The sequence below is a fragment of the Cardiocondyla obscurior genome, linkage group LG08 (assembly GCF_019399895.1).
Source record: "Cardiocondyla obscurior isolate alpha-2009 linkage group LG08, Cobs3.1, whole genome shotgun sequence".
Lineage (NCBI taxonomy): Eukaryota > Metazoa > Arthropoda > Insecta > Hymenoptera > Formicidae > Cardiocondyla > Cardiocondyla obscurior.
The window spans coordinates 6,717,217-6,729,527 of NC_091871.1; the positions used below are offsets into that span (position 1 = coordinate 6,717,217).

The following is a 12,311-nucleotide window of genomic DNA, read 5'->3' on the forward strand; positions in this document are numbered from 1 at the left end:
ACCGACGTTAAGTCGATACCGGCCAATAATAAATGTCTCTGCGCACCGGCGGCATCGGCCGCCGCGGGTTTTCACATACTCCGACGTTAAATTCGGGGCATCGATAATCGAAGCCGGAATGGCTCGCCGAGGTCACGGCATTGTACGTCTCCGCGGCATATATATGCGCAGCATCACGTCGTTTTGGCGCGGCTGTGTAGGCAGCCGCACGGCGAAGCGCCTCCATCCCGAGAGGTTCATTAATTATAATTAATATCGCTGTCGATAATGGTACTAGCACTTCGTATAATATCCCCGCGATGTACGTACATCGCCGCGAAACGCCTCCGCTTTGTGCGGTCTGCTCTCGCAGTCTTTCCACCGCGAGAGCGTATCGTGATCGATGTCGTTACATCGATGTAATCCCCCCATCTAATCACGTGGGAACACGTCCCGCGTTTCCGTCCACGTTATGAAAATATGCATCCGTTTGTTCAAGAGTCCGGCGATATAATTACCGTCCTAATTGCGCGTGCGGATTTATATGAATAAAGTAAGAAAGTAAATCGATAAATAAATAATTCGTTAATTAATAGTAATAAATAAGAGAGATAGCGTTACGTCGAATTACAACACATTACAATATTTTTCTCCGTCAGTCATTGTTAAGCAAATAATATATTCGAGATGTAATATATTATCAGCGTTGCATATGAATCGAGATACGTGCGCGAGTATTTAAAAGATTTTCAGCAAGTTTTTCAAGCGGGAAATAAACGCGCGGCTTAGCTCGTCGAGGATAAATTGTCACCGCCTAACGATCTCGAAGATCGTTCAATATTAAGAGTTAATTCGCCGGTCTGACAGGTGCAAGAATTGATGCCCTAGGTATATACGGGAACGTTCCGACGTAGATTGAGTATCGATCATTATACGCGTCGTGGTTATAAATTGTCGTTACGAATCAATTGCCCGTTGAGCGTGACTGTTCGTGGATGCAATTAACCATCGGCGAAAAGCGATTTCACTCGGTCAATCCGCTGATGAGAAAGGTGAGAAGGTATCTGGGGCACTCTCGGCATAAGGACACTTTGCGTCGCCTCGTTTTAGATTTCTTCGCTCTTGCCCGCGTCGTGGGCGACATTTTTCGCCGCTCGTTGGGATTAAAATCATTTAATTAATAACAATTTAATTATTCGCGCGCGTTCGTTAAAAGGAACGTCGACCTACGCGAGCTCGACGCACAAGTCCGCGACGCGTCAAGACGAAGGGATGGCTTTGACGTAGATTAAACGACGTTGATTATATGCATCTCAGTTGTAAATCGTTACAAATTAATCGACCGTCAGACACCCCCCTCCCGCGTGTCCATCAATGGACGGGATTAAGCGCTTCGGAAGAGGGATCGATTCGCCGGGCATCGATCAGAATCCTCGTACACCTCTTAACCTCTGGCCCGACGTTGAGTCGTTTACTTTGAAAGGGAGGGAAGGAAAGTTGCTTATCCTTTTTCCACGACGGGTATTCGAGTGCGTGTGATTTGTTGAATTTCAGCATACGTGAGAAATAGTCTGTTCTGCGCGCGGGAGCAAAAAAAGATAAGAATAAAAAAGAAATAACAAAAAAAAAAAACGGAGGAGAGGTGGTATTCGTTACCGTCAAACCTCTTGACCTCGCGCTGATCGAGGATCAATGCATCTCTCCCGGTTTCCGATCTCTTCTCGTATGAATCTGCGATTGGAAAAATCCCGCGCTTCCCGACGAGTCGGTTACTTTGATCGATCGAACGTTAGACCGCGCACTTTTTGCAATTGCCGTATATAAAACCGTGGCCGTGCTAATATCCGCCCGGGATAGACTGATAATTAATAGTCGCAATTAATTTGACACTGGTATCTTATATCAAACCTTGTTGAATCAGCGCTACGTGGGTTATCTGCTTGATTGGATGGGTAACGTTGAGCAATACTGCACGACTAAGATAGTTCAGAATTTTGAATTTGTCGCGCATGAGCTATCTCAAAAGTTCACGACAATCGTATAATGTTGTGCAAGTTAAAGTGATTTTTGGTAAAAAAAAAAAAAAAAAAAAAAGAAAGGGGGGAAAAAAAAAAGTTACTTCAGTTCTGCAGCGGGGTGTTACGCGATTCTGGGTGTAATTACGGGAAACGCGAAGTTAAAAACATTTAAAATGCGAATAACGTTCTGTCGTTTACATTAGGACGCTTTATTATTTGCGCGCTCCGCGTTGAATTATTAATTGTGAAAACAAATGTGAAAGGAAATGTTAATTTCTTTTACAGGCAAATCCGTGCCCGCATCCGATCGTGATTTTGAAGGACGTGGCGTCGTCGGATATGGAATCCCTATTACGTTTTATGTATCATGGGGAGGTGCACGTGGGCCAGGAGCAGCTACCCGCCTTTCTGAAGACTGCTCAGATGCTTCAAGTGAGGGGCTTGGCGGACGTTAACAGCGGCGCCACGAAAATCCCGTCGTCGTCGGCCGGCAACAACGGTAGCGCACCTGTAAGTTGTCCCCGCGGCAGTTTAATATGGAAGTTGGAAAATTAATTATACGAATTATACGGCTGGTTTCGAACTTTTAATTAATTTAGCCTTAATTAAAACGAATTTTAATTAATGTGCTTTTAACACTATGCCGTCGCCGGCGCCGTGACAGCCGGAATCCCGGCTAGAATTTCCCGCTTCGTCCTTTAGCTTTTAATTTCGCGACTTATAATAGAACGTTAGACAAATATTACGCGAAACTTTTAATAATGGATGGGGCACTCGGAGTCCCGCTGATTATACGTATAATGAGATTATCGAATGTTAAATACTAATTGAAACTGAATTATGAAGAATAATCGCACGCACTGCCCTTCGCATTAATGCCGTGCTATCGAACATTCACGTATTGTTTCCGTTCGATTAGGCGACTCCACGGAACTGGCAGGACAACGGCAGGGGCGATCTCAACGAGAGCGATATGAGCCCACCGGAAAAACGAGCGAGGAGTTACAGTCCGCCGATGGGCAACCATGTCGAACAAAAATCGGATCTTCAGGAATCCTTGCTAGGTCAAGCACTCGAAGGTGGCCCTACGATACACACGACATCCACAAACAATATACAGGTGAACGAGAATTATGTGTGAATCAGAATAGCTAGCAATAACGTCCGTCATTGATGGTCTTTTAGAAAAAAAAAAAAAATTTTATAAGTCGAAAGTTAAGAGGTATATTAATGTAACGCACGATCACAACGATGTTCGCACTTGCAAACTCACGAATTGCGGAAACGTTCGGTCTGCTTTCAGGCGCAGTCGACTGGCGAAGACTCGAACTCTATGTCGGAAAATGAGGAAGATATGTCGAACCACGGCAGCATCCTGAACGCGGTTAAGACCGAGCCGAGCGACATTCTAAATGACTCTTTAGAACACCACCGCAACAGCTTTCCCGCGGCGTTATTAAGTCTTCAAGGTAATTATGCGGCTTTCGGGCGTAAAATTCCCACCGTTGGATTCCATAAAATATTTTTCGGCGCAGATTACATTGTTTTGTTACCCACCCGCAAATGAATTTAATAATAAACGTCGAATATTTTAATAGAAATAAGCAGACTATCGATCTGCCTGAAAAATAACGCTTTATATTGATAATAGCTGCTCGTGTAAATAATATCCACTTTATTATTTATAAGGTAGAGTTGAATTCACGATGGACCAAAGAAATCCCAGTTTTGTCGAAAGGATGCAAATTAGTTTTTTAATTAATGGCACATTTAATTACTAATTACATTTGTAATTAATTATTAATTCCTCGTCCAGTTACTAATTACTTTCGTAATTAGCAATTAGTCTGACTTAATTACTAATTACGGCTTCAATTAAAATTAATTAATGAATAATTACAATTATTTCTATTTGTGTACATAATTTCATTGTATTCTTTGACTTATGAAAATGTGTTAACATGAATCTATTATTAAATGTAATAAACTAACATATTATTAACATAATATGATTTCGTTTACCTGTTCTACAGTCAATTGAGCGATATAAATCTCGTGATTTATATTTATATTCACTGTGAAGCACTGGTTGACTTTGTTAATTCGTACTCACGTACGCCGCGTTATAATTAAATATTTAAAAATTAATTATAAAGCACTCTTCTATCACGCTCGCGACATCTTACGAAATTGATATCGGTTACTCTTCTAATTCCTTCCCATTTTAAATACGTAATTCTTTTATTTCTATCGTCATTAAAATCTTTTATTATCCTTTTTTCCTTTTAATATAAACCATTTTACACGCTTAGCTGTGCCTCTAAATTAAATTTTAATTATTCAATTATTTAATTTGTTTCTTTATTTATAAATTACAGGCATGAACATGCCAGGACCTTCCGGTATGCATCAGGTAGCCAATCAAGATCCGAATTACGGTAAGTTTATCAATTAAGCGATTTGATCTCATCTTTTTGAACATTCTTAAAGCCCAGACTAGTATCCTTCCGTCGTTTCCCAAGACTCTGATCTCTCGTTGTTGCGTTGAATGCATGAAACTCTCGTACCTCTCACAACCCCTGCATTCCTTATCAGCTACCCTTCTTATCACACGGTGAGCAGCAACGTATTGCGGAGTCGCATCTCAACGGCTCTTCTATGATTTTCATTACCGTTAGCGTGTCTTACATGGCGGAGATATAAATCTTTTTTTTTTTCTGGCAAACTATTATGCGACTACCTTTGTATTTGGAAACGAAACATTTACACTGTATCTTCGTCATTGTCTTTTGTCTGCGATGCTTATTTACGACGTCGCCTAACGTCTTGAAAAAAATTGTGCAAGTGTGAAAATCGATTTCGCATTGGGCTACTTTGCGGTATCAGCAAAATTTCCAACACCACCAGTCGAGTTGTAAATTCAAAATTGCTCACGATTATTCGAGGTAATTGATTACGCACACATATGTATAATATATTAATATGGTGATCTGACGCGATTGCAATTTGAATAAAAATTGGAAACAAATCGCGATATGGAACGATAATAAAGAAGAGACGAATAATAGGGCGCGCAAGAGCGCCGGAAACGATTGCGGGGCCGTATTAATTCATACGATGCGAAGTTTTGAATTCGATCCTAGGTTTAGGGAGAGACTCGTTGGGGGAGGGTGAAAAAAAAAAAAAATTATCAAGGGCAAGTTGTCTTTAGAAACCTGGAAAATACACTTTCAGAAAAGAGAAAGTTGAAAAATGCATAAAGAAAGGGCTGCGGGAGAAAAAAAAAAAAAATAAAAAAATAATAAAAAAAAAAAAAAAGAGAGCGACTGAATAGTGTTTAAGGGATCGTACGAGGTTGGCTGAGGACTGACATTGGCTGGTGGTTCCAGGGCGGTGGCAGCCCTCTGGAGGAGACGGTTCAAGTTCGAGCTCCGGTTGGCTGCCGGGAACATCCTTGAAGAACGACCACGCCGGGTCTGGAACTTATCAGAGCGACGGAGGTCACAACTCGAAAGGACAGGATCTCTCGGTCCTGCTACAGCATCATCACCATCAGCATCATCACCACCATGCCACCAGCCAACAGTCGTCGCAGCAACACACCCTCGATGCCCTCAACTCCCTCAATAATCTAAATAGCGAGCAGCTTACGATGATGCATCAGAAACTGCAGAACAATCTCCAAAATCTCCAGCAGAGCACCGCGACGAAGAGCGATCAGCTGAATTTGATGCTGCAGTCTTGCGCGAAGGATAAGCTCGAGAGCATGGCGATACTCCATCAGCAAACTCACAGGCGCTATCACCAGCAAATGGATAACGCCAACAACAGCGGTAAACCCAAGTGTCCCGAATGCGGCAAGATATACTCGAACAATTCTAATCTAAAGCAGCACATCGTTAACGTTCACACCGTGCAGACCGAGTACATCTCGTGCCACGTGTGCAACAAGCAGTTCAAAACCAAGCAGTATTTGCAGATTCATCTGCTTTCCATGCACGGCATCAGAAAGCGAAAAACCTATTCTCTCTATCACGAGGTGCGCGTGCAGGCGCAGCAGCAATCTTCGCAGGCCGTCTCGCAGATTTCCACGAGCCAGCAATCTCAACAATAATACTCTACGACTGACAGAGGACAGGCGGCAATTTGGAAATCGATCGAAGAAGATTCGCGACTTGCACACGCGCACGCGACAGGTTATTCGAAATCACTCGTTGATGCCTCGTAACTTGTGATCTCTTTGTGAAGACTTTTGACAGAGTAATTTTTAGTGATGAATCCCCATCGTTATTGAATTATGAAGAAATCAAATGTGGAAAGAAACGCCCTGCGGAAATGACGCAAATGTGTGTCTGTGTCTTTAGCAGAAGTGAATCAATCCTCGCAAATGTATTGTATATATCATTCTTTTTTTTTTCTTTTTTTTCTTTTTTTTTTTTTTTTCTTTGAGATGCGCTGGAGGAAGGTGCGTAGATTCAGCCTAAACTTTGACCATCTTTTTGATAATTTTTATCGGAGAAAAATGTTTGCACACTCTTTTGGTGTACAATATATGATTCAATAAGACTGCATGAAGTAGTATTTTATATTTTAGTTCCGAGATTTCACTGCTTCCTAGTTAGTTTATTTTTAAGATATTAAAGAAAGTCGAATTGGAACGAGAAATTATTGCTCCAATTTGTAGTAATATTTAAATTTTTCTGTTGATTTTCTTACGAATAAAAAGAGATCATACAATTGCAAGTTTTTTCGTTTTATTTTTAACGAGTTTAGAAATGGAATTTAGTATTTGGCTTGATTACGTTTAAGAGCAGTAAAGTATTAAACTTTTGCAATTCGCTCGGAAGTCGATCTCGTTTCTTATCGTATTGAAGGTATATATTTTTCTTTTTTATATTTCGTGATATATCTTCGATATTACGTGAAATATATATTTAGCCGAGAGAATCACTAATTACTTTTAATTATACATATATACGTTGTTGTCGAGTTAATTATCAATGCAACACTTTGAGCGGCTTGGTTAAATATTCGGCCTCCCTCTCAGCGCATCAACGGTGGTTAAATTTGACCCTGAATGTGCGTCGAAAAGGCCGCGCCTAAGCGATCGAAACTCGCACTCGTAGGTATTCGTTTTTTATTAGAGTTCAGATAAGGGTGCGGAGGTGTCGATAGGTAAGGCGGAGGCCGAAGAGGGTGCTGGTACGAGAATTGGTCGACCTATTTTCGTCCCATACCGCAGTGCGCAGTTCACCCTTCGCATTGACGATAAGCAGGCCTCCTCGATTGGTCGGAGAGGGAAGAACGGGAGAGAGCACGAGAGAGAGAGAGAAAGAGAGAGACAAAAGACTCCGCGAGAGCTTCCTTTATCGCGGTATAACTAGCGCGATAAGTAAAACGGTATGACCGATCCCGCTTTTTGAAAAGCAGGCTTGCGCTGCGAAGCCGCCTCTTCCCCTTCGCGGTATATTCTTTTGTGAAATTGCCCGTTTCGCTTTCGTAAAAGAACTGAAATACGGAATAAAAGCTCGGACACGGGCGAAACAACCGAAATCATATATATGCTTTCTTTTTTTTTTCTTTTTTTTTTAATCTTTGAAAACTATTGTTATTAATTTCTTGCATCGTTCTGGTTCTCTAAGAGGCAGTTTTCTAATGATTATAAATACGAAGCATTAATGAGGATTGAATTCTAGACGTATATATGCGTGTGTGTTGCACACATACTATTATATGCCCGTTGCTATTTGTACATAAATAGCGTAGAACAGAATTTTTTTTTTAAAACGACATTTTCAATTTGAGACCTGTGTTAATAGAAGTGTAGAATGTTATTTTGCATAATTATCGGAAATGGAGGTGCGCCACTAGCAATCTCACCGCAGCAATCTGTCGTAATTGGCATGACTGATGAGCACAATGTTCACCACGAGATTTCCCTCGCGCTTATCGTTGCGTCAATTTATCTTACTGGGGTGGGAGTAAAAAAAAAAAAAAAAAAAAAAAAAATGAAAATGAGCAATCAAGCTGCTTGTACATTACAATTTCGTTCACGTCTCGCAAACAAGGGATGAAGATCGACGGATGCGGATCGTGAAAAATTTGGAATCTATTGGCGCAGCATCACCTCGGCATTCGTGACGTACATCGGGAGCATGTACGTGTGTCACGCACGGCATCGTTCGCAATATTACGAGGGAGAAAGAGATAGGGTACGTCGTATTGATCTCGAGGATTCAACAAACAGCACCTAGTACCTCCCGCCCGTTCCTCTCTAACTCTATCTTGCTCCTCCCGCGCCAATCCCGCTCTTCGGCCCTCCGTTCCCTCTTTCCTTCGCCGATACCTCTCCCTGTCTCTCATCGTGTTCTATACTATTCGATTCGCCCTCGCGTATATAGGGTTTGATGAGGGCAAGCAACCCCGCTCGGACGATAATCGCAATTCCATTGTCGGCCTTTCGATCGCCTCGTCCCGACAATAGTCCACGTAAGGAACCGTCTCCTTCCGTGCGTTCTCTACGCCGAAGAATGAGATCGGCGAATCGCGCTACGAGATCATATCATGAAAAAGCTAAATGTAAAAACTTGTATTTTATTTCGTAAGCGCCGACTATCGAACGTTACTTAGAGCACCGATTATTTTTTACGCACACGAGAAAGTAAGGCGTCCCGACGGAGTATTAATTTAACTAGAGAAACCGTTTCGGCTCATCGATCCGGGGGACGCTTGTTAACAACGCGAGTGTCTGTCTCGGGTTAGCAGATTGCCGATTTCCGCGCAGACGGCCGGGCGAGCGAGCGAGAGGAAGTTTCGCCGGGACACGCGATAGCCCGGGCCTATGACCATCGACCACGCGATTCCGCAGTCGCCGCGTTTATCCTCGCTGCGAACCCCTGGCAAAACAAACCCCGACGAGCTTATCCAATTCCGCGGTATTTCCACGAATTTCTTCCATCCCGCGCGCCCAACCCCCGGCGCTCGCAACCCTCACGTAAATGGAGGCAGAGCTTCGCATTTGTTCTCAGCAACCTCTCCCCCTTTCCTGCCTCCGGCTGCCGCCCCGGTCTCCTTATCCGCGCGCTTCTTCTTCGCTCCGACTGCCTCCCTTCGGTTTCGTCATTCTCCTTATTTCGTGCCATCGGCGTAAAGCCCCGTCGCCTACGAGTGCGGCCTCGTCTAAAAGCACTCATCGGTACTCCACTCGGCGCGGGCGCGGCCGGGGATGGGACTCGCTTCCGTCTTCGGGCGCGTGTGTCACCCGGTGACACGAGGCACGGGAGAAAACGATAGGATACGATCGGGCGCGTAGCCCGCATGACTCTCGTGGCTATGATTGATGATTGTCATTTACGAGTACTTTCGGTTACTTTGGAGATGATGCGATAGTTCCTGCTTGAAGATGAAACCCTGAAGCTGGCTCGAATGGCACTTTAGTCACAGTTTTTCTTTTTTAAGAGCAATTTTTTTTTGTTCTTTTTTTATTTTTATTTTGTTTTTTTTCCCTAAGCATCGTTAATTTTCTTTTTTTTTAATTTAACTTTTTTTTTATTTTGTTATTGACGAATTGCAAATGTCTGAACGGAAAATAAAATATGCAATTTATTTTATTCGCCGCAGGATGTATAGAATTAAAAAACGAATAGTGTTAGAAAAAGTGGTGGATCTTGATCCCCGAGTTATTTAATTTAATTTCATTTTAATCGAAATCTATTTCTCTAAAATTAAATTAGAAAATTTCAAGGAACTTATTTTGACTTTTTAATTTAAAAGTTACACGGGCGTACATTTTCGTCTTGGTCCGCGCGACGTCGGAGACAATTACGCGTATCATTCCGGCCGCCGAAATTACGTGTCAGCGTGACTTATGTCCTTTTTGCGTCGGTCCTTATCTCGATCTCTCATGCTGAATTCTCGCAGCCTACTACGGATCCCGTGTTTTCTACTGCAAGGTTGATTTTCGATCGCGCACTCTCGGCAGATTAGAGCCATCTATCACTCGAATCCGATCCGGATAACTTCGTTTCGGCCGGGGCTCGGTCAGATTCTTATCGCCCTGACGAATTTCCCCGAGGAAAATGTGTCTCTGCTCACGTTTGACCACCGCTGTTCGACACCGCGCGATATTTTTCCGCGCGAAGAGAGAGGAAACTCGCCACCAGATTTCAATATGGAAAAAAAAAATAAAAATAAAATAAAATAAAAAACGTACGGCAATTGCGCGAGCATGTATGGTTATTCATTGGCAATTTCGTTTCAGTCGGCATTGTTTGCTGCGAGCGCAGAAAAACCGCCCGACATCCGCGGTACATGCGAACGAAGAGAAGAATTCTTCTTTGTCTTCTTCTTTCTTAATCTTTGTTGACCGCCCGTATCCCCCTCGTGTCCGCTTAAATCTCGATTTTCTCCGAACGTCCGGGAGAAAAAGAAAAGTCTCGATTACGTGGAGTTTAATGTTAAGACGAAGATTGAAGTAGATATTGAAACAGATCGTGTTCTTTCTTTCTTTCTTTTTTTTCTTTTCTTTTTTAAGACAAGTTCCTCTCTCGCGTTCTATTACGCGACATGTGATCACGAGTACTTGTTGACGTAATTTCCTACATGATACTTCTTGATATGATTTATTACATTTACTTCTGTTACGCTCATTTTAATTAAAAGAATTAATAAGTTTAATTTTTGATATTATTTTTTTTTTATGTATACGTTTTATTTTTTTATTAAACTTGTCTATATTTGAAAAGGCAGTACAGTTTATTTTTCGTCGTCGTCATTATAAAATTTTTCCGGGTGAACGTACCCAGAGCTTCGGGCTCGGTCGACGTTACTGAAATATTCGGGGAAAGTGAGGACTTAGCGTAAAGATTGGAAAGATCCTAGTCTAGATCGATGACGCGATCAGGTTATCTGAATCGTACCGATCGGAACACGAGTTGAAAAACAAAAAATCAGGAAAGAGAGGAGATCCGGAAATGAGATGAGATTGGATGTAAGAGCCCACTTTGGGAGTGGCGATGCCATCAAATATATACCGGGAAGTTAAGGCCGACACAGATAGGACTCGCGTAGGTGGTCTCCACGTGGGCCAAAAGGCGCGGAACTACGCCAGAGGACGTTGCGGGAGGGATAAAAATGAGGGTCTTGCGCGATAAGCGAAACAACGAGACAAATGCACGGTGTCACTTCGAACTGTTTGTGTCTCTCCTCTCATCCGCCACTGTTTTTTCCCATCTGCCGCGTCCCTCTCCCTTCGTCCGACCTTATTCCAGAGACCACTTCGTCTCCTGCCTCTTTAATGTCTACGACGCCCCCTTTTCTTCGCTTTCATCCTCGGAAGATCGACGTCGCGCGCGAGGCAACTTGTTCGCGCCGAGGGTGGTTTTACCCTTACGTTATTACGTCCCCCGAATAAATTATAATTGCGATACCTTTCCAAAACCTCGCCGCGATTAGTCCCCACGGCAACGACGATCAGCTGATTTTTAGACGCGTTTTTTAAGAGCTTAAAAATACGTCACGGTGTAAAATTCTTTTCAGGACACAAATTGCTTACGTGTTATATTAAAAAAATATTGAAGACGTGAAATATATTTGCAATGGTTCATTGTGGGTTAAAAAATTTGAATTTTGAGTTTAATTAGTTTATAATAATGCTTCAGAAAATATCGCGAGTTCGGCGGATTGGGGGAAAAAAAAAAAAAGAAAAACAATTAGCAGGGAAAAACATGGCGCGTACTTGGCGCATTACATTCCCGTCGCGCGTTCGAAATCGTTACAAATACTCGGCTTTAATCCCCCTGGTCTATCGATTCCCGTCGACATGAGCGAAAAACGAAAACGCATTTCACGGACGTTACAACAGAATGGCAAACGCGGCGCGGCATGGCAGGAAAAAAATTACCTCCAAAATCCACTTAATGCAATAAAAACGATGGACATCAAAGGCGAAATCTCATTAGCGGGGAAAAAGAGAAAGAGAGAGAGAGAGCAAGAGAAAGAGAGTGGAAATATGATTTTATCTGTCAAAAAAAAGCACGTGCTCTTAAACAAATTGAAAACGATAAATAAATATGTGAAAAAAATTACACTTGATTAAGATGAATGATTCGTTAGATGAATATAGTTCTAATTCTTTTGCGCAATGCAAAATTTAAATAATAAAAAATTATTAAATAAACTGGCTAATGCAGTTTATTAAAAAAAAAAAAAAAGTAAATCAAATAAAATCGCGCGTTGCAAAGTATTTAATTCGCTTGTCCGCGTAATCTCATCTCGTTGTCAATTTAAATTCGAAATGCGTCATTATTTTAATCG

The 12,311-nt window shown here is 42.2% G+C and overlaps 1 protein-coding gene across 2 annotated transcripts in view; it reads left to right on the forward strand.

Moving 5' to 3' along the window:
• The window catches only part of LOC139105053 (protein abrupt), an 85,826-nt gene that overhangs the window by 43,932 nt on the left and 29,583 nt on the right, over positions 1-12,311 (forward strand). Inside the window, exons 6-10 of one of the 2 annotated variants that reach the window (XM_070660934.1) lie at positions 2,283-2,507; positions 2,917-3,117; positions 3,301-3,466; positions 4,376-4,435; positions 5,387-8,012. In XM_070660934.1, the coding sequence (XP_070517035.1) occupies positions 2,283-2,507; positions 2,917-3,117; positions 3,301-3,466; positions 4,376-4,435; positions 5,387-6,111 (1,377 nt within the window). In that variant the 3' untranslated portion in view covers positions 6,112-8,012. Of the gene's footprint in view, positions 1-2,282; positions 2,508-2,916; positions 3,118-3,300; positions 3,467-4,375; positions 4,436-5,386; positions 8,013-12,311 lie in introns of those variants that run through there. The other variant, XM_070660933.1, reaches the window with a different exon arrangement.